General features: G+C 46.6%; 1 protein-coding gene across 1 annotated transcript; it reads left to right on the top strand.

Moving 5' to 3' along the window:
- The first annotated feature begins 1,125 nt into the window (after positions 1-1,125).
- On the top strand, positions 1,126-25,422 carry VSTM1 (V-set and transmembrane domain containing 1). The gene is made up of 9 exons (XM_054464771.2): positions 1,126-1,220; positions 6,582-6,617; positions 6,727-7,011; positions 14,090-14,128; positions 23,316-23,408; positions 23,489-23,516; positions 24,389-24,426; positions 24,525-24,562; positions 25,260-25,422. The coding sequence occupies exons 1-9, from the start codon at positions 1,187-1,189 to the stop codon at positions 25,377-25,379; spliced, it is 711 nt and encodes a 236-aa protein (XP_054320746.1). The 5' UTR covers positions 1,126-1,186; the 3' UTR covers positions 25,380-25,422.
- Positions 25,423-26,911: the final 1,489 nt, after the last annotated feature.

The raw sequence follows: 26,911 nt of genomic DNA, 5'->3' as shown, positions 1-26,911 counted from the left end.
ACAAAAAAAATTAGCCAAGAGTGGTGGCGGGCGCCTGTCATCCAGCAACTTGGGAGGCTGAGGCAGGAGAATCGCTTGAACCCGGGAGGCAGAGGTTGCAGTCAGCCAAGATTGCACCACTGCACTCCAGCCTGGCTGACAGAGATTCTGTCTCAAAAAAAAAAAAAAAAAAAAGTACTGTAGTTATAAGAGATTACCACTGGCTGGGCACAGTGGCTCATGCCTGTAAGCCCAGCACTTTGGGAGGCTGAGGTGGGCGGATCACTTGAGACCAGGAGTTCAAGACCAGCCTGGCCCACATGGTGAAACCCCATCCCTACAAAAAATTAGCTGGGTGTGGTGGTGCATGCTTGTAATCCCAGCTACTTGGGAGTCTGAGACAGGAGAATCCTTAAACCCAGGAGGCAGAGGTTGCAGTGAGCCGAGATCGCGCCACTGCACTCCAGCCTGGGTGACAGAGCAAGACTCTGTCGCCCCGCCAAAAAAAAAAAAAAAGTTGAACATTGTGGGGAGCTGGCTAGTGGGTGCACAGGAAGCTATAAAGCTATAGGTATTAATGTTTGTTTGTTTGTTTGAGACAGAGTTTTGCCGTTGTTGCCCAGGCTGGAGTGCAGTGGCACAATCTTGGCTTACAGCAACCTCCGCCTCCCGGGTTCAAGCCATTCTCCTGTCTCAGCCTCTGGAGTAGCTGGGATTACAGGCGTGCGCCACCATGCCTAGCTAATTTTGTATTTTTAATTGAGACGGGGTTTCTCCATTTTGGTCAGGCTGGTCTTGAACTCCCGACCTCAGGTGATCCGCCTGCCTCAGCCTCTCAAAGTGCTGGGATTACAGGTGTGAGCCACCGCGCCTGGCCGGTATTAATGTTTTAAAATAAAAAATTACATTTACAGAAAACTCTTGGCAGAACTTCAGATAAGGTAGGACAGAGCTCGGGCGGGTGGGGCTACACACACCGGATTCATGGGGAAGAAGTTGTCATCGACGGCTTCTTGTTTCCTGAGTCGGTTGTGAGAAGGAAACTGCAAGAGTGGGGCAGAGAACCAGAGTGTCAGAGCAAAACCTCCTCCACCTGCACATCCTGGGGACGAACCGGGCATCCAGAGAGCTGCGGCTGCCCCAGTCCCTCTCCGCCTTTGAAGGGTAAAACCGAAGGCGGGGCCTTGGTTCTGGCAGAAGGGACGCTATGACTACAGAATTACTTTCCCTGCTTTGCCTCGGTGAGTCTCCGGGACTGGAACGAATGGGCTTGGGCTGGTGAGAAAAACTCATGTGGGAGTGGAAGTTCAGGTGGAAATGCGGTGTGTGGAAGTAACAACTTCCAGGCGTTGCACACCTGTGGTGGGTGGGTCTGGGCTGTGGGCGTCGCCGGCGTGAGTTCTGCTGCCCACATGCAAGTGACAAGGAGGCCGCGCTGCAGAGACACAGGGACAGACTCCGCTGGGAAATGCAGAGCTGCGGTGGGGTCTCCGAGTCTGTATCCACTAAATACCGCAGTACTGCCATCATCCTCCGTCGGAATAGAGAAGGGCTGGGCTTAAGAATTTACAGGGTGCAAGGCTGTGAGCAAAAAGACAATTTTATTTCTCTCTCTCTCTCTCTCTCCCTTTACTTACTTATTTATTTATTTATTTATGAGACAGAGTCTCACTCTGTCACCCAAGGTGGAATGCAATGACGTGATCTGGGCTCACTGCAATCTCCGCCTCCCGGGTTCAAGCAATTCTCCTGCCTCAGCCTCCCGGGTAGCTGGGACTACACGTGCAGGCCACCACACCCAGCTGACTTTTGTATTTTAAGCAGAGACGGGGTTTCACCATGTTGGTCAGGCTTGTCTTGAACCCCTGACCTCAGGTGATCCACCTGCCTCAGCCTCCCAAAGTGCTGGGATTACAGGTGTGAGCCACCACACCTGGCCCCAAGAAGACAATTTTGTGACCAGCTCGATTCTTAGGCTGATTTTAACCATCCTCCAATTGAACCTGATGTATTCAGACAGAGCTCACACTGTGAAAAGGAAGACCTGGGTTATAATCTCAGCTTCACTACATAGGAGCTCTAGGCTTGACCCAGCAGAGCTCCACCTCCCTGGTGCACGGGGCGGGTGGTGGACATTGACATGCTTCATCTGCCTCAGTTCCTTCCTCCTTTTCTGGGTGCAGCCCTTCCTTGTGGGGTAATGCTCATCTCCTACACACATTTGCACCTTAGATGAGCTTTTTTTTTTTTTTTTTTTTTTTTTTTTTTTTTTTTTTTTTTTTTTTTTTTGACAGAGTCTTGCTTTGTCTCCCAGGCTGGAGTGCAGTGGTGTGATCTCAGCTCACTGCAACCTCCACCTCCTGGGTTGAAGCGATTCTCCTGCCTCAGCCTCCTGAGAAGCTGGGATTACAGGCACGCACCACCACGCCTGGCTAATTTTTTGTATTTTTAGTAGAGATGGGGTTTCACCATGTTGGCCAGGCTGGTCTCAAACTCCTGAACTCGGGTGATCTACCCACTTCAACCTCCTAAAGTGCTGGGATTACAGGCGTGAGCCACTGCACCCAGCTATTTGTGCCTTAGAGATGACCATCAGGCTCATACCCAAGCCTCCAGCTGCTGAGCACTGTAAGCTGGGCAACCAGGAGACTGACCTCATCCCCCAATGGCTGCCATACCAAAGTACTACAAGCCTAGTGGCTTAAAGCAATTAAAATTGCTTTAAGTTGGGGAGATGAGAAGTCTGAAACCAAGATGTTGGCAATGTTGATTCCTTCTGAGGGCTATGAAGAGAATCTGTTTTATGCCCCTCTTCTAGTGATGGCTGACAATTCTTGGCATTTTTTTTTTTTTTTTTTTTTTTGAGGCAGAGTCTTGCTCTGTCACCCAGGCTAGAGTGCAGTGGCATGATCTTGGTTCACTGCAACCTCCACCTCCTGGGTTCAAGCAATTCTCCTGCCTTAGCCTCCCAAGTAGCTGGGATTACAAGCATGGGCCACCATGCCCGGCTAATTTTTGTATTTTTAGTAGAGACGGGGTTTCACCATGTTGGCCAGGCTGGTCTCGAACTCCTGACCTCAGGTGATCTGCCCGCCTCAGCCTCCCAAAGTGCTGGGATTACAGGCGTGAGCCAGCGCTCCTGGCATTCTTTAACTTGTAGATGCATCACTCCAATCGTTGGCTGTGTTTTTTTTTTTTTTTTTCTTTAGACAGGGTCTCACTCAGTTGCCCAGGCCGGAGTGCAGTGGTACCACCATAGCTCACTGCAGCCTCAACCTCCTGAGCTCAAACAATCCTCCCCGCAGCCTTCTGAGCAGCTAGAACTACAGGTGCACACACCACCATGTTGGTCTAATTAAAATAATTTCTGTTTTAGAGATGGGGTCTTGCTATATTGCCTAGGCTAGTCTCCAACTCCTGGGCTCAAGCAATCCTCCCCACTAGCCTTCTGAGTAGCTAGAACTACAAGTGTGCACCACCATGTTGGGCTAATTAAAATAATTTCTTTTTTAGAGATGGGGTCTTGCTATATTGCCCAGGCTAGTCTTTAGCTCCTGGGCTCAAGCAATCCTCCCTGTTAGCCTTCTGAGCAGCTAGAACTACAGGTGCACACCACCACACTGGGCTAATTAAAATAATTTTTTTTTGTAGAGATGGGATCTTTCTATATTGCCCAGGCTAGTCTCCAACTCCTGGGCTCAAGCAGTTCTCCTATCTTGGCCTCCCAAAGCACTATGATTGCAGCCTGGCCTCTCTGCCTCTGTCTTTGCATGGCCATCTTCCTTCTGCGTGTCTCTGTCTCTCTTTTTCTCTTCTTATAAGTTATATTGTATTAGATACCCAGCCTATTCCAGTATGACCTCATCTTAGTTTAATTAATTACATCTGCAAAGATCAGATAATGCTATTTTCAAATAAGGTCACATTCGCAGGTCCTGGGAGCTACAACTTGAACTTCTCTTTTCAAGAAATACAAATCAGCCGGGTGTGGTGGCTCACGCCTGTAATCTCAGGATTTTGGGAGGCCCAGGTGGGCAGATCTCTTGAGGTCAGGAGTTTGAGACCAGACTGGCCAACATGGTGAAACCCCGTCTCTACTAAAAATACAAAAATTAGCTAGGCAAGGTGGCGAGCACCTGTAATCCCAGCTACTCGGGAGGCTGGGCCAGAAAATCGCTTGAACCTGGGAGGCAGAGGTTGCAGTGAGCTGAGATAGCACCACTGCACTCCAGCCTGGGTGACAGAGGGAGACTCCGTGTCAAAAAAAAAAAAAAAAAAGAAAGAAAAAGAAAAAGAATATGGGAATTGGGCTGGGTGCAGGTAGCTCACACCTGTAATCCCAGCATGTTGGGAGGCTGAGGTGGGAGAATCGCTTGAACTCAGGTGTTCGAGACCAGCCTGGGCAACATAGTGAGTCCTCATCTCTACAAAAAAAAATTTAAAAATCAGCCGGGCATGGTGGTGCGTGCCTGTAGTCCCAGTTATTTGGGAGGCTGAGATGGGCGGATCACTTGAGCCCAGGAGGGTGAGGCTGCAGCGAGCTGTAACTGTACCCTGGCACTCCAGCCTGGGCCACAGAGTGAGACCCTGTCTCAAAAAGAAAAAGAATATAGGAATCACTGTTTGAACAGACGATGGGTGGATAGCAGAGATGAGATGACATGAGTCTAAAAGCGGGATTTGGGGAGGGTCTCAAAAGAGAGCCTGAGTCCTGGGATGCCCTGCCCACTCAGAGGCTGTTTCCTACCTGCCAATCCCAGCTAATCTCGCTGCCAACGCAGCCTCCGTCCATCGTGAGGCCTCCACCTCATTCCTCTGGGGGGAAGCTTGGTGGGGGGTCACGTTCTGCATCGGCACCTGTGTCAACAAGGAACCAGTGTCCTGAGACACTCTCGTGGCTCTAGAGAATTTCTACCTAAATTCTACCTAACTTCACCCTGAAACAAGCCCCATGACTGACATTCCATTTTCCACCCAAGTTTATGACGCTCCCTTCCCGGCGGGGAATGTAGAGAACAGAACACAGAAGAGGGAGGGGATAATGTAAGTGGAAACCAAAGCTAAAGTGAGGGGAGTATTTGGGACCAGAAGACACGGGGAAGGGGGAGCGGTTTCTCTCTATTGGAATTGAGCAAGAAAACCCTCCTCTCCGCAGGGCGCGGTGGCTCACGCCTGTAATCCCAGCACTTTGGGAGGCCGAGGTGGGTGGGTCAAGAGGTCAGGAGATGAAGACCATCCTGGCTAACACAGTGAAACCCCGTCTCTACTAAAAATACAAAAAAATTAGCCAGGCGTGGTGGCGGGCGCCTGTAGTCCCAGCTACTCGGGAGGCTGAGGCAGGAGAATGGTGTGAACCCGGGAGGGGGAGCTTGCAGTGAGCCGAGATCGCGCCACTGCACTCCAGCCTGGGTGACAGAGCGAGACCCCGTCTCAAAAAATAAATAAATAAATAAATACAAAAAATAAAACCTACCTCTCTCACACCACGATAAAATAACCTTTGCATTATTTAAGTGGCAAGGGTAAAAACTGCAATCAGGCTGGGCGCGGTGGCTCATGCCTGTAATCCCAGCACTTTGGGAGGCCGAGGCAGGCGGATCACTTGAGCTCAGGAGTTTGAGACCAGCCTGGGCAACATGGCGAAACCCCATCTCTACAACAACAACAACAACAACAACAAAAATTAGCTGGGCGTGATGGCGCACACCGGTAGTCCCAGCTACTCTGGACCCTGAGGTACGAGTATCACTTGAACCCAGGGGGTGGAGGAGGTTGCAGTGAGCTGAGATTGCACCACTGCACTCCAGCCTGGGTGACACAGCGAGACTCTGTCTCAAAACAAAATGAAACAAAAAACTGCAATCACAGAAAATACCAGAAAAAAGCATAGGTGAATGTTGAACAATTTCTAGATGGTGAAAGATGGATTACTCATGAAAGCAATTCAATACATCAGAAAAGGTTGCTGGGCCGGGAGCGGTGGCTCACCCCTGTAATCCCCGCACTTTGGGAGGCCGAGGTGGGTGGATCACCTGAGGTCAGGAGTTCAAGACCAGCCTGGCCAACATGGTGAGACCCTGTCTCTACTAAAAATACAAAAATTAGCCAGGTGTGGTGGCAGGTGCCTATAGTCCCAGCTACACGGGAGGCTGAGGCAGGAAAATCGCTTGAACCTGGGAGGCGGAGGTTGCAGTGAACTGAGATCATGTCATTGCACTCCAGCCTGGGCAACAGAGCAAGACTACATTTCAAAAAAAAAAAAAGAAAGAAAGAAAGAAGAAGTTGCTGGAATTTTCTCCATACACGTAGCTTCTGAATGACAAACAATGGAACAAAAGTAAGAGGTAAGTCTGGGGAGATAGCTGCCAAAAATATATACATATATGTAATACATATATTTAATATATGTATTATATTTATATATGTATTATATGTAATATGTGTACATATACTTAATACATTTATTATATATAATACATATATACATAATACATATATATATATATATCTCAGACCTATAACGAGCTAGTCATACATTCTCTGCTGGATTTGTACTCAAGGACAAGCACATAATTTTTCTCTCATTGAGATTTCTCTTCCAGGGCTGTGTCTGGGCTACGAAGATGAGAAAAAGAATGGTGAGTTTTCTCCTACTTAAACTTTATTTATTCCTGCATCCCACGCTTCATGACCTTTTCCTTTAATCGTCTGAATTCTAGACTCAAATTAACTATGAATTGTTTCCAGAGAAACTGCCCAAGCCCTCCCTCCACGCCTGGCCCAGCTCGGTGGTTGAAGCCGGGAGCAATGTGACCCTGAAGTGTCAGGCTCATTCCCAGAATGTGACATTTGTGCTGTGCAAGGTGAACGACTCTGGGTACAAGCAGGAACAGAGCTCGGCAGAAAACCAAGCTGAATTCCCCTTCACGGACCTGAAGCCTAAGGATGCTGGGAGGTACTTTTGTGCCTACAAGACAACAGCCTCCCATGAGTGGTCAGAAAGCAGTGAACGCTTGCAGCTGGTGGTCACAGGTAAGAAGGGCAGCTTCAGATGTGCTCTTTGATGCACACATTTCTTTGGTTTTGCTTTGCTTTTTTTTTTTTTTTTTAAAGACAGAGTCTTGCTGTGTCACCCAGGCTGGAGTGCAGTGGCATGATCTCGGCTCACTGCAACCTCCGCCTCCTGGGTTCAAGCAATCCTCCCGCCTCAGCCTCCCGAGTAGCTGGGACTACAGGCACCCGCCACCACGCCTGGCTAATTGTTTGTGTTTTTAGTAGAGATGGGGTTTCACCATGTTAGCCAGGATGGTCTCCATCTCATGACCTCATGATCCACCTGCCTCAGCCTCCCAAAGTGCTGGGATTACAGGCGCGAGCCTCCGCGCCCGGCCTAATTTTTGTATTTTTAATAAAGACGAGGTTATACCATATTGGTGAGGTTGATCTCAAACTCCTGACCTCAAGTGATCCATCCGCCTCGGCCTCCCAAAGGGCTGGGATTACAAACGTCAACCACGGTACCCGGCATTTTTTTTTTTTTTTTTGAGAGGGAGTCTTGCTTTGTTGCCCAGGCTGGAGTGCAGTGGCATGGTCTTGGCTCATTGCAACCCCCGCCTCCTGGGTTAATGCAATTCACCTGCCTCAGCCTCCCGAGTAGCTGGAACTACAGGGGTGCGCCACCACATCCAGCTAATTTTTGTATTTTAGTAGAGACAGGGTTTTACCATGTTGGCCAGGCTCATCTCGAACTGCCGACCTCAAGTGATCTGCCCACCTCAGCCTCCCAAAGTTCTGAGATTACAGGAGTGAGCCACTGTGCTCGGCCGCTTTTTTTTTTTTTTTTTTTTTTTTTTTTTGACAGAATCTCGCTCTGTCACCCAGGCAGGAGTGCAGTGGCATGAACACAATTCACTGCAGCGTCGACATCCCAGGCTCAAGCAATTTTCCCACATCAGCCTCCCAAGTAGCTGGGAGTACAGGCAAGCACCACCATGCCTGGCTAATTTTTAAATTACTTGTTGAGACAGGATCTATGTTGCCCAGGCTGGTCTTGAACTCCTGAGCTCAGGTGATCCTCCTGCCTTTGCCTCCCAAAGTACTGGGATTACAGGTGTGAGTCACCAAAGCCTGCCTGATGCACGTATTTCTTTTCCTGTCATGGGATGTGGCTGCGGAAGAAGGAACCTAGGAGACAAAAAGATGCAGGCCGGGCACGGCGCAGTGGCTCATGCCTGTAATCCCAGCACTTTGGGAGGCAGAGGTGGGCAGATCACTTGAGGTCAGGAGTTTGAGACCAGGCTGGCCAACATGGTGAAACCTCACCTCTACTAAAAATACAAAAATTAGCTGGGCGTGGTGGCAGGCACCTGTAATCCCAGCTACTAGGGAGGCTGAGGCAGGAAGAGAATCTCTTGAGCCCAGAAGGCAGAGGTTGTAATGAGCTGAGATTGTGCCACTGCACTGCAGCCTGGATGAAAGAGCAAGACTCTGTCTCAAAAAAAAAAAAAAAAAAAAAAAAAAGAAGGATAGATGCAACACCTTCAGTGTGGAAATGGGAACCAAATGTGGGGCAAGATTCTCATCAGGGATTCTGAGAGGGTCCCAATGATGTGGATGTGGGAGGGTGGTGTAGAATATGGTCGGTTAATAGAAAATTGGGGTACAGTAAGACTGACAGACCAAGTGATGATTGCCATGGAAAAGATGGTCTGTTAACAGTTCCCAAGAGGAGGAGGAAGGCTATACTATGGGGGGGTATGGGGGGAAGCACCAGGGTCAATCAGGGGCAGAGGGAGGAGGAAGAACTGTGGACCAGAGCTTTGATTGTATTTTGCGGGGAGAACAAGATTAGAGTTGGCCAGGTGTGGTGGTTCATGCCTGTAATCCTAGCACTTTGGGAGGCCGAGGAGGGCGGATCACCTGAGGTCAGGAGTTTGACATCAGCCTGGGTAACATGGCGAAACCCCATCTCTACAAAAATACAATAATTGCCTGGGTGTGGTGGTGTGCACCTGTGCTTTCAGCTACTTGGGAGGCTGAGGCATGAGAATTGCTTGAACCCAGGAGGCAGAGGCTGCAGTAAGCCAAGATTGTGCCACTGCACTCAAGCCTGGGTGATAGAATGAGAACCTGTCTCAAAAAAAAAAAAAAAAAAAGAAAAGAAAAGAAAAAGAAAAGAAAAGAAGAAAGAAAAGAAAGAAAAGAAAAAGAAAAAAAGAATTGGCTTTGGGGTATAGAGGCTGTCCCTGGTTGTCTATTTCTTGGACCTGGGGTGATTAGGAGAGGACAACATTGACCTTGAGTGTGAGAGCCCCATAATGAAGGTGGTTTGGAGTGTGGGATCTGGATCTATTGGCTTGCATTTGAGGGGCATACTTGAGGACAAGTTGTTTACTGGCTCTAGAAATTAACTAACCCTGGGAGGGGAGGTACCACCAAGGGCAGCAAGGCCCTAAGACATTAAAGCATCAAATGCAGAAAATGAAAGACATGGTTAATACGGAGAGATGGATGAGATAGTCCCCAAGTGCAGTAGAAAATGGAAAAGCCCTGGCCCTTCTCTTTACCTCCATTGCCTTGTCCTCTTCAGGATCACTCCCAGAACCTTTGCTCTCAGTCAGTGTAGACCCTGGGATGACTCCAGGTCCCAGAACACTTCGATGTCTCACTCCATACAATGGAACTGAATGTATTGTAATTGCTCTGCTGAAAATGGGGATCCCAGAACCATTACAAGTCAGGCAAGTAAGAAAAAACCAGACTGATTTCATGCTGTGGAACGTGACAAGTAATGACAGTGGAAACTACAGCTGTGTGTATTACCTGAGCAACTCATCACACTTGGCCTCCTTCCCCAGCAACAAGCTGGAGATCTGGGTGACAGGTGAGGATAGAGTGATAACACTGGCATTTGACATGTATCCAGCATTTTCTATGTTCCTGTCTCTAGACAGGTAACTTGCCTCCACTAACACATTCAGTCTTCATTTCCTATGAGGGTGGTTGTGTTACTAACTTCTTTTTGCTTATGGAGATTAGGTGACCTCCCCGGTGTCACAAAAACAATGAGCTTCACAGTTGCTGTTCAGACATAAATGAAAATTTATATTTCTTTATGCCAGAGAAGGAAAGCCAGAAAGAGTGTCCAGTGCTCTATGAGGGATGTAGGAATGGCAAATAATGGATTATGGGGCTAAGAGATCCCATTGTGTGGGAAAGTATGGCAGGCATGGTGCAGGTGACTGAAAAAAAAATGATGAGGACCACAGTGAGAAGATGCACATGGGAAGATTGTAACATAAATGACTTGAGTTCCCAAGGAAGAGGGATAAAGAATAATTTTGCATCACTTTCATCTACCCATTTATCTACCCACCCATCCATCTATCAATCTACCCACCCATCTGTCTATCAATCTACCCACCCATCTGTCTATCAATCTACCTACCCATCTATCAACCCACCCACCCATCTACCCACCTACCAACGCTTCCACCCTCTCACCCACTCATTCACCCATCCATCCACTCACTTATCCATCTATCCAACAACTCATCCATCCATCCATCCATCCATCCATCCTTCCATCCATCCATCTATCCTTCCATCCACCCACCCCTTCATCCATTCATATACCCACCCATCCAACTTTCCACCCACCCTTCCATCCATCCACTCATTCACCGCTTCGTCCATCCATTCACCCTCCCATCCATCCATCCATCCATCCATTCATCTTTCCATTAATCCATCCAACCACCAACCCTTCCATTCATTCATCCACCTACCACTTCATCCATCTATCTACCCACCTACCCATCTATTTACCCAGCCACTCATTTGTCCATCATTCCACCCATTCATCCACCCATCCACTCTTTCACCCATTCACTCATGCCCACCCACCTCTCCATACATCCATTCATCCATCCATCCATCCATCCATCCATCCATCCATTCATTTATTAGTCACTAAACAATACCTCTCAATTGACTACAGTTGCTTCCAGTAGGTCAATCTGGCCATATCATGGGAAATCCCTGGAGAGACCTTACAGTCATCAGTGTAGTGTAGAAGTAGCCATGGGTCCACACCAATGACTTAGCCTGGGCTTGGGGCATGATGAGTAACTGAGTACTTAATGTTTCACCTCTGATTTACCCTCTTTCTGAGGCTGTTGATCAATGATGCTCCAACAAGGTGCTCATCACTTTGATATTGATTTCAAATTGTATTCCCAATAACTCTTTCTTGTAGTCTTAAGAATTTTCGCACCCACACTTTAGCCCTAAAAGCCTGGTGATTATTTGCCATTTCCCAATTATGTTCTCTGGAATATCATCTACTGTTTCCCGATTTCTTCACCTCTATCACAGCTGTACCATTACATCACAAGACAGGCTATAGTATCAATTTCCAGTGGTTGATTTTCCAGGTCAGCCTTCCATATACAATCTTTTTGCTGCTTCGCAAATCACTTTATTATACTACTTTTTACTTATTACAAAATGGGCATATAAATGCTTCCATTACAAAAACAATTAGTGCAAAATACCTGGCACAAAAATAGCTGCCCATTCACCCTACAAATTCAGATACTTTGGTAGATCCTGAGCATATTGTAGGAACTGAGACAGACCAGGTCTCTGGCCAACAGGAGCTCACATTCTTCTTTGGAAGAAAGAAATAAATAAGAGCAAGCTATCAGAGTAATTAAAAAACACATTATAGATGGAGAATAAGTGTGAGAGGCATTGTATTAGTGATCTATGGCTGCATAACAAATTACCACTAATTTAGCAGCCTGAAACACCTATTTATTATCTCACAGTTGATGTGGGTCAGGAGTCCAGGCACAGCTTAGCTGAATCCTCTGCTTTGGGTCTCATAAGGATGCAATCAAGGTGTCAACCAGGGCTGTGTTCTCATCTGGAGGCTTGACTGGGGAAGGGTCCATTTCTCCACTCCTGTGGTTGCTAGCAATATCTGGTTCTTTACAGCTGTAGGATTCATGCTAGACTGATTCTGCAGCACTTGCAAGAAGAGAGATTGAGAGAGAGAGAAGAAAGAGAGAGCAAATGCCCTAGCAAACAGTTTTATGTAATGTAACATAATCAAGAGCATAATATCCCATCACCTTTGCCATAGCTATTGGTGAGAAGAAAGTCACAGGTCTCCACACTCAAGGTGAGGGGATTAGACAAAGGCATGAACACCAGGAAGCAGGGCTCCTGAGTCTCCTGAGTGCCCCCTTAGGGTCTATCTGCCACAGACATGAAGGATGAGAATCACCCAACCACACCGATATCTGGAGAACAGCCCTCCAGGGAGAGAGAGCAGCAAAATCAAAGTCTCACAAGTGTGAGTGTTCCTGGAATGATTGAGACACAGAAAGGAGGACAGAAGGCAGGGCCTAGAGCATCTAGGATCTTGTGGGTGTTTGAACTGGTCCTAGAGTCTGCTTTGAAAGAACAGGAACCCACTGATGAAGTTGAGCTGGAGGATGGCATGATTTTATTTACATGCTTGAAGGGTCACTGGCTACTTTTTTTTTTTTTTTTTTTTGAGACAGGGTCTCACTCCGTTGCCCAGGCTGGAGTGCAGTGGTGTGATCACAGCTCACTGCAGCCTTGACCTCCCAGGCCCAGGTAATCCTCCCACCTCAGCCCCCCAAGCAGCTGAGATTACAGGCACATGCCATCATGCCCGGCCTCTGGCAGCTTTTGGAAAATAAGGGATTAGATGTAGTAAGAGTTGGTGCATTTCAGGCAATACAACTTTTTAAATTTAAAAATATCAAATTGACAAAAGAAGATTGTATATATTCAAGGTATACAATCTGATGATTTGATCCACCTGTACATTGTGTAATGATTATCACAGTCAAATTAATTAGCACATCCATTGTCACCATGCTGGGCACCTGAACTTCTTCATCTTAGAACTGGAAATTTATACCCTTTCATCAACATGTCCCCATATATCGTGCTAAACAAAATAAGCCAGACTCAGAAAGACAAATTCTGCAGGATCTCACTCATATGTGTAGTCTAAGAAACCCAAACTCACAGAAGCAGAGAGTATACTGGTGGTTGCCAGGGACTGGTGAGTAGGTGATATTTTATATTTTATTTTATTTTTATTTATTTATTTTTTTTGAGACGGAGTCTGGCTCTGTCGCCCAGGCTGGAGTGCAGTGGTGCAATCTCAGCTCACTGCAAGCTCTGCCTCCCAGGTTCATGCCATTCTCCTGCCTCAGCCTCCCGAGTAGCTGGGACTACAGGTGCCCGCCACCTCTCCCGGCTAATTGTTTGTATTTTTAGTACAGACGGGGTTTCACCATGTTAGCCAGGATAGTCTTGATCTCCTGACCTCATGATCCGCCCGCCTCGGCCTCCCAAAGTGCCGGGATTACAGGCGTGAGGCACTGCGCCCGGCCGAGTAGGTGATATTTTAACTTAGACTAACTGGTGCCACTGTGGAGATGGAAATATAGGCCGGGTGCGGTGGCTCATGCCTGGAATCCCAGCATTCTGAGTGGCCAAGGCAGATTGATCACTTGAGGCCAGGAGTTTGAGACCAGGCTGGCCAACATGGTGAAACCCCGTCTCTACTAAAAATACAAAAATTAGCAGGGTGTGGTGGCAGGCACCTGTAATCCCAGCTACTTGGAAGGCTGAGGCAGGAGAATCTCTTGAACCCGGGAGGTGGAGGTTGCAGTGAGCTGAGATCATGCCACTGCACTCCAGCCTGGGTAACAGTGCAAGACTGAAAAAAAAAAAAAAAAAGAAAGAAAGAATTTGGGTGAATGGGGTTCTTTGTCAAGATAGAGAAGACTGGCAAGAAATCAAACTGGAGGGGGCGTTAGCAGTGTCATTCATAAATATTTTTGTTATTAAAAATACTATCAAACTCCAGAAGTATTAAGAAGAGTAATCTGAGGCTCTGTCCGTGCTCTGAGGACCCAGGGAGCATCTAGGGAATGGAGAAGCCATTCTCTTTTCTGCTTCCCAAAGAAGACAGGAAGTCTGTAAGTAGGACGTGAGGACTCCTGTCCCCAAGGTTCCTGTATGATTAGTGTAATTCCTTTTCTTCCCTCCTATTTTCTAGATAAACACGATGAACTTGAAGCTCCCTCAATGAAAACAGGTAAGATAATTAGAAAGATGTGTTTCCCAATGAGATCTGCTTCATGATCACCTTTGCTTAAAGTGCACAAGGAGAACTTTATTTTTATTTATTTATTTGTTTGTTTGTTTGTTTATTTTTCGAGATAGGGTCTCGCTTTGTCACCCAGGCTGGAGTACAGTGGCGCAATCTCAGCTCACTGCAAACTTCGCCTCCCGGATTCAAGCAATTCTCCTGCCTCAGCCTCCGGAGTAGCTGGGACTACAGGCATGTGGGACCACACCCAGCTAATTTTTGTATTTTTAGTAGAGATGGGGTTTCACCATGTTGGCCAGGCTGGTCTCGAACTCCTGACCTCGTGATCTGCCCGCCTCAGCCTCCCAAAGTGCTGGGATTACAGGCATGAGCCACCGCACCCGGCCTATTTATTTTTTTGAGACAGACTCTTGTTCTGTCCCTCAGGCTGGCATGAAGTGGCGCAATCTCAGCTCACTGCAACCTCCACTTCCTGGGTTCTGGGTTCAAGCAATTCTCCTGCCTCGGCCTCCCGAATAGCTGGGATTACAGGCACCCACCACCATATCCAGCTCAGTTTCGTTTTTTGTTTTTTGTTTTTAGTAGAGATGGGGTTTCACCATGTTGGCCAGGCTGGTATCAAACTCCTGACCTCAAGCAATTCCCCCTCCTCGGCCTCTCAAAGTGCTGGGATTACAAGCGTGAGCCACCGCACCCGGCCTAGAAGAACTTTAATGCCCATTTTCTCAATGTTATTGGGGAAACTGCTGTGTTTTGGGCGGTGGGGGATGAGGGGAGATAACCTCTAAAGTGCTTCCGGGTTCTGAAGAAGCTGGTGTGTAAAACAGCACAGAGTGCGTTGTTTGCCATATGACATGATGAAAAACTAGGGTGGGATTTGGGGAATAATGGGGGTGAATTTTTGGGTGACCCATTTGGGGAGTAGGACCGGGACCTACGCAGAGTAGGTACTTTGGGAATATGTATAATCAAGAGTTTGTTATAACTCTAAAATTCTCAAAAATAGGTGAATATTGAATTTTTTTTCCTAATGTTGATTATTCATTAACAATTGACTAAGATTCTGTCCTCAGAGGTTCTCATAAAAATTAGAGCTTTGGGGCCAGGCGAGGTGGCTCACGCCTGTAATCCCAGCACTTTGGGCGGCTGAGGTGGGTGGATCACCTGAGGTCAGGAGTTCGAGACCAGCCTGGGCAAGATGGTGAAACCCTGTCTCTACTAAAAATACAAAAATTTGCCAGGCATTGTGGTGGGCGCCTGTATTCCCAGCTACTCAAGTGACTGAGGCAGGAGAATTGCTTGAACCTGGGAGGCAGAGGTTGCAGTGAGTCGAGATTATACCACTGCACTCCAGCCTGGGCAACAGAGTGAGACTCTGTCTCCAAAAAGAAAAAAAAAAATTAAAAAAAGTTAGAGCTTTTGGCAGCATTCGGCTGAAACAGGAGCTCATCCAGACTTTAAGGGCCAAATGCAGAATATAAATTGGCATCTAGATGCTTAATCATCCTTCCTTTCAGCAGGTCATAATCTTCCTGCAACCTACTCCAAAGAGCCAAAGTTGCTGAAGGTTGTTGCTAGCAGTCTGTGCTGGTATAACCGGTTTTTAAAAAGGTATCCTCCAAAGTGTTCTTGCAAGATAACTACTTGAAACGTTTTTATTCCATGATAGTAGGCTTGGGAAATGACTGCTACCCCAGCACTATGAACACAATTCACGTCAGGAACGTTTTCTAAGAAAGATATGAAATCTAACGGGAGAGAGGAGCATAGAAGTATCAGAAACAAGGTGGGAGATCTAGTGAGGTTTGAAGGGGAGGAGGAAGAGAAGCTTTTCTATTTTGAGCTCTTGTATCATTTATTTTCTTTCTTTTTTTATTGATATATAATTCACGTTCCAAAAATTCACCCTTGTAAAGTATACAATTCACTGGCATTTCGTATATTCATAGGTAGTATAATCATCACCACTACATAATTCCAGAACATTCTCATCACCCTAAAAGAAAATCTTGTACCCATTAAGCAGTCACTCCTCATTTCCCACTTTCCCATCAGGCCCTTCCAACCATTCATAGGCTTCTTTGTGTCTATAATTTTGTCTATTCTGGACATTTTGTGTAAGTGGATTCATACACTATGTGATCCTTTGTGACTTTAGCATAATGTTTAGCATTTCTCTTTAGCATAATGTTTTCAAAGTTTATCTGTACTGTAGCATGCATCAATGTTTCATTTCTTGTCATGGTGAAAAGCATCGTATTGTATGGATAGACCACATTTTGCTTATCCATTCTTTCTTTGTTTTTTTCTTTTTTCTTTTTCTTTTTTTTTTTTTTTGAGATGGAGTCTTGCTCTGTCGCCCAGGCTGGAGTGCAGTGGCACAATCTCAGCTCACTGCAACCTCCGCCTCCCAGGTTCAAGTGATTCTTCTGTCTCAGCCTCCTGAGTAGCTGGAACTACAGGCGCCCATCACCATGCCTAGCTAATTTGTGTATTTTTAGTAGAGAGGGGGTTTCACCATGTTGGCTAGGCTGGTCTTGAACTCCTGACCTCAGGTGATCCACCCGCCTCGGCTTCCCAAAGTGCTGGGATTACAGACTTGAGCTACTGTGCCTGGCCCCGTTCTTCTTTTGATGGACATTTGTGTTGTCTGTACCTCTTAGCTAAAGTGAGTAATGGTGCTGGAACACTGTGGTAGGAGTATCTGTTTGTCTCCGCGCTGTAAATTATCTTGGGTATGTACCTAGAAGTGGATTTGCTAGGACATGTGGTGACTATTATGTTCAACTTTTTGAGGAACTGCCAAATCATTTTCCATTGTGGCTGTATCATGTTATATTCCTTCCAGTAATATATGTGGGTTCCAATATCTCCACATCCTTGTCAACACTTACTTTTCCTTTTTTAAATTATAGCCATCCCAGTGGGTATTATATAATTTCTTAAAATGTATTTTTTGAGTTCAAATTTGTATCATCACAATTCTAAACAGAATAAAATATCTTTGCCGGGCGCAGTGGCTCACGTCTGTAATCCCAGGACTTTGGGAAGATGAGGCAGGAGGATCACTTGTGCCCAGGGGTTCAAGACCAGCCTGGGCAACCTGATGAGATCCCATCTCTACAAAAAATACAAAAATTAGCCAGGCATGGTAGTGTGCACCTGTAGTCCCAGCTACTTGGGAGGCTCAGGCAGGAAGATCATTTGAGCCCAGGAGGTTGAGGCTTCAGTGAACTGTGATTGCGCCACAGCACTCCAGCCTGGGTGACAGAGCGAGACCCTGTCTCAGTAAATAAATAAAATAAAAGTAAAATATCTTTAAGCACAAGTATAATGTCCCCAGCCTGTATTTATATGCCTAAAACACACTAGAAAAGGACCCTATGTTCAATCGCTATGTAGAGAATGAAGATGAATTTTATCACACAAGACTTGGCTTTCTTTCTGGTGCCTGTGGCCGCATTTATGCCCCGTGTCAGGATGTATCTTGTTGCTCAGGCTGATTCTAGTAGCATAGCAACTTATAATTTATTCTGGCAATTTTCAAATACTGATTCGAAATTTGGCCAGGATATGTGGACATCTCAGGGTGAACCCAGTTCAGCTGATTATGGGGTCATATGAAGACGAGAATTTTGCAATAATGTACTTCTCATTTCTAGTGACTTGCTGCGTGAAAGATACTGTAGGCTGGAAAAGGGGAGAACAGAAAGGACAAGGCAAGGCTGCTGTTTCTCTGCTTCCATGTGGGGAAACTGAGAGTCCAGGAGCAGCTGTTCCTGCCCTGTTTTCATAAGTCCTTGGAGATGCACTGATAGAATTGTTGCTTATGGCCGGGCATGGTGGCTCATGTAATCCCAGCACTTTGGGAGGCCAAGGTGGGCAGAACAGTTGAGCTCTGGAGTTTGAGACCAGCCTAGCCAACATGGTGAGACCTCATCTCTACTAGAAATATAAAAAAATAGCGGGGCGAGGTGGCGGGCGCTTGTAATCCCAGCTCCTTGGGAAGCTGAGGCAGGAGAATTGCTTGAACCCCGGAGGCGGAGGTTGCAAAGCCGAGATTGTACCACTGCACTCCAGCCTGGGAGACAGAGACTGTCTCAAAAAAAAAAAAAAAAAAATTGTTGCTTTTGAGGGGTTCTCTGATTCAGCTCCACCAGAAGCAGACTCTTAGACAGCATTAGTGTGAAAGTGACATTTTATTTCATTTATTATTTATTTAGTTTTGAGACAGAGTTTTGCTCTTGTTGCTCAGGCTGGAGTGCAATGGCATGATCTCGGCTCACTGCAACCTCTGCCTACGGGGTTCAAGCAATTCTCCTGCCTCAGCCTCCCAAATAGCTGGGATTACAGGCATGCACCACCACGCCCAGCTAATATTGTATTTTTAGTAGAGGTGGAGTCTCTACATGTTGGTCAGGCTGGTCTCAAACTCCTGAGCTCAGGTGATCTGCCCGCCTCGACCTCCCAAAGCGCTGAGATTATAGGCGTGAGCCACCATGCCTGGCTTGAAAATTACATTTTAGGGAGTGGGGAAGAAGGGCTGGGAGGAAAAGAGATTAAACAAGGGTGGGATATCTGTGTCCTTCAGATGGTATCTTTGGCTCAATCCTGCAGAAAAGCAGTGGAGACAGAGAAGGTCAAAGACCGGAGGCTAGGGAGCTGGGGTCTTCACAGCAGTCAGTGGCAGTTTGCCCCGGGCATGTAAATTCAAAGGCATTTGGAGCACTCCCAGGCAGTCCCCCAAAGAAGAGATACAAATGTTCACTTTGGAAAGGGAAAGAAGCCACGATCTAGAATGCATAAAAATGGGAAAGGGATCTGGGGAACATGGGTTGAGGAACATTGATAGAATCTGTTACAGAGAGAGATGGGTGTGGGTGGAATATTGGGTGAAAAAAAATCATCATTATACCTACAATCCCATTATCCTACACAATGAGTCAGTTTCTAGACTGAGTGCTTTAAAGCCAGGATTTTTCATCATTACCTAACTCTTCAAGTTAGATATTATTAGCTCTCTGCCCCCTCTTTATATTTAACCAAAAAATAACGTATTCCAGAAAGGGAAGGGAACATTTACAAAGTCGGGAGGTAGGAGACCCAGTACTAGAACTCAAGTATGTCTTGTTTCAAACTCTCCACTCCTTTTGCTGCTCTCTGATGATCAGCTCAGAAAGAACCTTATTTCAGGGAGGGGGATAGATAGATAATTAACTATGATAGATAACAGGTAAGTAGGTAGATAAATAGATAACTAGATATGATAGATTAGATAGATACATAGATGATAGGTAGATCAGTAGCTAGATATGATAGACAGATTAGATAGATGATAGGTAAGTAGGTAGATAGATAACTAGATACAATAGGTTAGATAGATAGATAACTAGATACAATAGGTTAGATAGATAGATAGATAACTAGATATGCTAGATTAGATAGATAAACAGATGATAGGTAAGTAGGTAGATCCAGATAGATTAGCTAGCTAGCTAGATGATAGATAACTAGATATAATAGAAAAGATAGATGATTAGATAGACAGATAATTAGATATGATTGGTAGATACATTAGATAGATGATAGATTAGATAGATAGATGATAGGTAACTAGGTAGCTAGATAAAGCTAGCTAGCTAGATAGATATACAGATACATGGATAGATACATAGATACCTAGATAGGTGATAAGAGTTGCAAGATAGAAAAATTAGATAGGTAGACAGATAGATAGATAACTAGATATGATAGGATAGATTAAATAGATAATAGTAGGTGAATAGACAGATACATACAGATGATAGATGATAGAGAGATGATAGATAACCAGATATGATTGATAGATATATTAGATGACAGATTTGGTAGCTAGATGATAGGAAAGTCAGTAGATAGATAAGTGATAATTAGATATGATGGGATGGATAGATTAGATAGACAACAGGTAAGTAGGTGAATAGACAGATAAAGATAGATACATAGATGCCTAGATAAGTGATAGATTAACAAGATAGAAAAATTAGACAGACAGATAGATAGTTAATTACATATGATAGGATAGATAGATCGGATAGGTGATAGGCAACTAGGTAGATAGATAAGTGATAATTAGATAGGACGGATAGATTGGATAGATGATAGGTAAGTAAGTAGAGAAACAGATATAGATAGGTAGATAGATAATAGATACCTAGATAGATGGTAGATAGATTAGCGACATAGATAAATTAGATAGGTAATTCTCTCTATATAGACATGTAGAAATGCCGACGCATTTCTCTCTCAGTGAACCAAGTAGGGGAAGGGTCTGGATGGGAGACCTTCTGTTGGTGCAGAGGACCAGGCGTGTGAAGCATCGCAGACTTGGCTCTGTAATGTGACCACAGAGCATTGCACACCTAGGAAAAATTCTCAGACTCAAAGCACACTAACAAAGATAGCGGGGGTCTTGGTGAAGCCCCAGAGAGGGGCTTCACTTGTTTAGTGGCTCCACTTTTTTCCTTAATCATGTTTCTGCTACTTACTCCTTAAAGTCTCACGACTTGTGTTTCTTGACTCTGAAGTGCCAAGAAAAACAAAAAACGGGGGAAACTGCATGGACTCTGTCGCCTAGCTTTAGTAACAGGTTGCTCGCTCTTCCTCAACGCTGTGAGCTTTGGACGCAACCCTTGTTGTAATCCCAGGAGTCACACGGGAATGCATGCTCTTCACCAGTGGGAGGGAAATAATTGTACTACCTTGCAGGGTTGTTGTAAGAATTTAAAATGCTGTGATGTAGACTTGCCTGGCAGTATTGCTCAAGAACTAGTTTTTTTGTTTTATTTTTTTGTTTAATTTTTTGTTTTTGTCTTTTAATTGGTAGAAATTTTATCTCCTGAGAGGGATGCTTTTTTGAGTTGGAGTCTCAGTCTGTCGAGTGTATGATGCAATGATGCGATCTCGGCTCACTGCAACCTCCGCCTCCCAGGTTCAAGCAATTCTCTTCTCTCAGCCTCCTGAGTAGCTGGGACTACAGGCGTGCGCCACCATGCCCAGCTTATTTTTTATATTTTTAGTAGAGACAGGGTTTCACCATGTTGGCCAGGCTGCTCTTGAACTCCAGACCTCAAGTGATCCACCTACTTCACTCTCCCAAAGTGCCAGGATTACAGGCGTGAGCCACCGCGCCCGGCCACTGGTCATTCTTTTCTACCCTGGTCTAACCCTGTTCTTATTAGGAATCCTCCCTGAATTCTCCCAGCAGATCCCTTGTCATTCTGGTGTCTTGGGGAATCGTGTCTCCTTCAGAGAGCCCCAGCCCTTCCCACTCTAAACGCCTTCCATGCCCGTGTTCATTACCTGGCATCAACGAGCTCATTGAAGTGTGTTTGAAGTTGGCTGGGTGTGGTGGTCTGTATTCCCAGCTACCCTGGAGGCCGAGTGAGGAGGACCACTTGAGCCCAGGAATTCGAGTATGATCGCACCACTGCACTCCAGCCTGGGCAACAATGGGATCCCATTGGCCCATCTGGGATTGGCACCCTGAGCTCCCATCCCAGCCCATTCTTGACCTCCCTCCTCTCCCCTCTTCTCCCCTCCTCTCCCCTCCTCTCCCCTCCTCTCCCCTCCTCTCCCCTCTTCTCCCCTCCTCTCCCCTCCTCTCCCCTCCATTGCCCTCACCCTCTCCCCAGAATCTTCACATCCCATCCTTTCACGTCTCTCTCTCTCTTTAAAAAAAGAAAAAAGAAATATATTTGAAGTTAAGAGCTGAGATCATGTCTGTGTTAGCCAGGGTTTTCCAGAAAAACAGAACCAATAGAACATATAGATATAAGCTGGGTGTGGTGGCTCACGCCTATAATCTCAGCACTTTGGGAGGCCGAGGCGGGCAGATTGCCTGAGGTCAGTAGTTCAAGACCAACCTGGCCAACATGGTGAAACCCGGTCTCTACTAAAAATACAAAAATTAGCTGGGCGTGGTAGTGGGCGCCTGTAATCCCAGCTACTCAGGAGGCTGAGGCAGGAGAATTGCTTGAACCTGGGAGGCGGAGCTTGCAGTAAGCCGAGATTGCACTATTGCATTCCAGCCTGGACGACAAGAGTGAGACTTTGTCTCAGAAAAAAAAAAAAAAAAGAACATATACATGTATATACATATATGGAGAGAGAGATTTATTTTAATGGATTGGTTCACATGATTGTGGGGGGCTGGCAAGTCTGAAATCTGCAGGGCAGGCAGGCAGGGGATCCAGGGGAGACTTGATATTGCAGCTTGAGTCTGGAGGCAGAATTCCTTCCACCTTGGGGGACCTCAGTCTTTTCTCTTAAAGTCTTAAAGCCTTCAACTGATAGGATGAGGCCCACCCCTATGACAGTGGATCATCTGCTTTACTCAAAGTCTATTGGTCAAAATGTCCAGCTCAGAGAAGTTCCATTCCGAGGCGGGAGATCCAGACTTGGAAGCAGGCCATCTGTCTGGCTTCTCTAAGCTTTTCTGCTCACCCCTATCAGTGGATTTCAGACAGTGATTACACAGACAGACGTGGTGGCTCACGCCTGTAATCCCAACTACTCGGGAGGCTGAGTCAGGAGAATTGTTTGAACCAGGGAGGTGGAGGTTGCAGTGAGCCAGGATCACACTCCAGCCTGGGTGACAGAGCACGACTCCATCTCAAAAAAAAAAAAGTGTATATATATATATATATATATATACACACACATTTTTATATATACGCACATATATATACATTTATATATATACATATACGTTTATATATATATACACGTTTATATACACACACACACACACACACATACATATATATATATGGAGCACCTGGAACAGAGCTGGCTCACAATAAATGATCAATATCATTGCTATGCACCAAACATTCCCTGGGAATTTTTGGAATTTCCTATGCGCCAAGCACTGTTCCAGCCCTTTCTATAGGTACTGACCCACCATCCAATAAAGTAGCTACTGCTGCTATCCTCACTTTACAGATGGGGAAACGAAGCTTGAAGAAGATTAAGGAAATTCCCCAAAGCAATAGGAAGTTCCAGCTCTGAGGCGGGAGATCCAGGCTTGGAAGCCAGGCCGTCTGTCTGGCTCCTCATAGCTTTTCAGCTCACCCCTATCAGTGGATTTCAGGAGCCAGGCTGATTCCCTGACCTGCTCTTCCCCCTCCAGACACCAGAACCATCTTTGTCGCCATCTTCAGCTGCATCTCCATCCTTCTCCTCTTCCTCTCAGTCTTCATCATCTACAGATGCAGCCAGCACGGTAAGCTCAGAGAACGCAAAGCGAGAGAGGGGTAGTGAAGGATTTTCTCAGTAGGTAAATTCCTCCTGCATTTTTTGTAGGTTCATCATCTGAAGAATCCACCAAGAGGTAGATGCTCATGCTCCACTTAGTTCCCATGTCATTCTCAAGGGAACCCATTGGCACATCCGGGATTGGCACCCTGAGCCCCATCCCAGCCCATTCTGTGACCTCCCTCCCCTCCCCTCCCCTCCCCTCCCCTCCCCTCCCCTCTTCTCCCCTCCCCTCCCCTCTTCTCCCCTCCCCTCCCCTCCCCTCTTCTCCCCTCCCCTCCCCTCCCCTCTTCTCCCCTCCCCTCCCCTCCCCTCTTCTCCCCTCCCCTCCCCTCCCCTCTTCTCCCCTCCCCTCTTCTCCCCTCCCCTCCCCTCTTCTCCCCTCCCCTCCCCTCTTCTCCCCTCCCCTCCCCTCCCCTCTTCTCCCCTCCCCTCTTCTCCCCTCCCCTCCTCTCCCCTCCCCTCCCCTCCCCTCCCCTCCCCTACCCTCCCCTCCCCTCCCCTCCTCTCCCCTCCCCTCCTCTCCCCTCCCCTCTTCTCCCCTCACCTCCCCTCCTCTCCCCTCCCCTCTTCTCCCCTCTTCTCCCCTCCTCTCCCCTCCCCTCCCCTCTTCTCCCCTCCCCTCTTCTCCCCTCCCCTCTTCTCCCCTCCCCTCTTCTCCCCTCCTCTCCCCTCCCCTCTTCTCCCCTCCTCTCCCCTCCCCTCTTCTCCCCTCCTCTCCCCTCCCCTCTTCTCCCCTCCTCTCCCCTCCCCTCTTCTCCCCTCCTCTCCCCTCCCCTCTTCTCCCCTCCTCTCCCCTCCCCTCTTCTCCCCTCCTCTCCCCTCCCTTCCCCTCTTCTAGCCTCCTCTCCCCTCCCCTCTTCTCCCCTCCTCTCCCCTCCATTGCCCTCACCCTCTCCCCGAAATCTTCACATCCCATCCTTTCACGTGTGTCTTTCTCTCTCTCAGAAGCAGCCATTCCAAACTTCCGGAGATGGAGGCTGCCGGTAAGGGGACAAGGGAAGTTTAGGGGAACCACCGGATAGAAAGACTAAGTTCTGACTCCTGCAGCTGAGAACTGATTTTTTTTTCCTTTCTCACTCAGAGGCAAATTTATCCAATACGGAAAGGGTATCTCTCTCGGTGAGTCCTCCCGCTTAGGAGTCCCACAAGAGCTCCCTCACCACAATGGGCTGGTCGTGTGTGCCTCCTGGTTAAGACCGTACAGAAATGTATACTGTTTATCACCTGTGTGGTCTTAGACAAGTCATGAAACTCCCCTAATGGGAACCAAAATCTCCATTTAAAAGGCTTATGCACGGGCTGGGCGCGGTGGCTCATGCCTGTAATCCCAGAACTTTGGGAGGCCAAGGCGGGCGGATCACAAGGTCAGGAAATCGAGACCATCCTGGTTAACACTGTGAAACCCCGTCTCTACTAAAGATACAAAAAATTAGCTGGGCGTGGTGGCGGGCACCTGTAATCCCAGCTACTCAGGAGGCTGAGCCAGGAGAATGGCTTGAACCCGGGAGGCGGAGGTTGCAGTGAGCTGAGATCGTGCCACTGCACCCTAGCCTGGGCAACAGAGCGAGACTCTGTCTCAAAATAAACAAATAAATAAAAATTTTAAAAAATGAAAAAAGGCTTACGCAGATCCATTGATGTCACAGACATAAAGGGTTATAAAAACAGAAAAGAAAAAGAAATGCATCTGGTGTGACCGAGGACCTGGATTTTAAATTAAATTTAATTGTAATTAATTTAAATGTCAATAGCCATGTGTGGCTAGTGGCTGCCATATTGAACACTCAGTTCTAATATTCATCTATTTTCTCCAAAGACAGCAGACCCCCAAGGAGTGACCTATGCTGAGCTAAGCACCAGTGCCCTGTCTGAGGCAGCTTCTGACACCACCCAGGAGCCCCCAGGATCTCATGAATATGCAGCACTGAAAGTGTAGCAAGAAGACAGTCCCGGCCACTAAAGGAGGGGGGATTGTGCTGGCCAAGGTTATCGGAAACGTGGAGATGCAGATGACTCTGTGTCCCTCGCTCTTCATCCGTATCAATAAAATTAAGTTTCTCATCTTAAAAAGAAATCTGACTTATTTATGGATTATTCATGCCCAAGAACCCCACCATACTCTTTCTACCCCACATTTCCTCCTAGAACAATTCAAGGAAATAATAAATAATGATTGACCAGCTATCCAGGAAAGAATGTAAGAATTATTGAGCATCTCCAGGAAGCACAACAAGCAAAAAAGAAAATGGCCGGGCTCACGCCTGTCATCCCAGCACTTTGGGAGGCTGAGGCGGCTGGATCATCTGATGTCAGAGTTCAAGACCAGCCCGACCAACATGGTGAAATCCCATCTCTACTAAAAATACAAAATTAGTTGGACGTGGTGGCGGGCGCCTGTAATCCCAGCTACTTGAGAGACTGAGGCAGGAGAATCGCTTGAACCTAGGAAGCAGAGATTGCAGTGGGCCGGGATGGCGCCATTGCATTCCAGCCTGGGCAACGGAGTGAGACTCCATCTCAAAAGAAAAAAAAACAAAAAAAAACGCCCAGAGCCGCAAACTCCTAGACCAGAGGGCAGAAAACAAAAGGGCCAGAGAGTAACAAGTCCAGCTTTGTGGGCTGTAGGATCTCTGCTGAGACTACCCCACTCTGCTGTTGTACCATGAAAGCAGCCATGGCTGATATGTAAATAAGTAGGTGTGGTGGTGTTCGAATAAAACTTTATTTACAACCTCATGTTCTCACTCACGTGGGAGCTAAAAAAATGGCTCTCATGGAGGTAAAGAGAGTCAGTTATCAAAGGCTAGAAGGGGTGGGATAGTTAGTGGGCACAAACACAGATAAAAGGAATAAGTTCAAGTGTTCAATAGCACAGAAGGGTGACTATAGTTAACAACAATATATTGTATATTTCAAAATAGCTAGAAGAGAAGATTTGAAACGTTCCCAACACAAACGATAAATGGGCCAGGTGCAGTGGCTCACTCCTGTAATCCCAACATTTTGGGAGGCCAAGATGGGTGGATCACCTGAGGTCAGGAGTTCGAGACCAGCCTGGCCAACATGGTGAAACCCCATCTCTACTAAAAATACAAAAATTAGCTGGGTGTGGTTGTGCATGCCTGTAATCCCAGCCACTTGGGAGGCTGAGGCAGAAGAATCGCTTGAACCTGGGAGGCGGAGGTTGCAGTGAGCCAAGATCACACCACTGTACTCCAGCCTGGGCGACAGAGAGAGACTCTGTCTCGAAAAAAAAAAAAAAAGATAAATGTTTGAGGTGGTGAATATCCTAAATACCCTGATTTGAGTATTATAAATTCTGTGCATGTATCAAACTATCACATGTATGTCATAAATATGCATAAATATTATGTAGCTACAGAAAGTTTTTTTTTTTTTTTTTTAGATGGAGTCTTGCTCTGTTGCCCAGGCGCCAGAGTGCAGTGGCATGATTTCAGCTTGCTGCAA

The sequence above is a fragment of the Pongo pygmaeus genome, chromosome 20 (genome assembly GCF_028885625.2).
Source record: "Pongo pygmaeus isolate AG05252 chromosome 20, NHGRI_mPonPyg2-v2.0_pri, whole genome shotgun sequence".
NCBI lineage: Eukaryota > Metazoa > Chordata > Mammalia > Primates > Hominidae > Pongo > Pongo pygmaeus.
The sequence above is the reverse complement of the archived record's forward strand: the minus strand, read 5'-3'. Positions and strand labels throughout refer to the sequence as shown.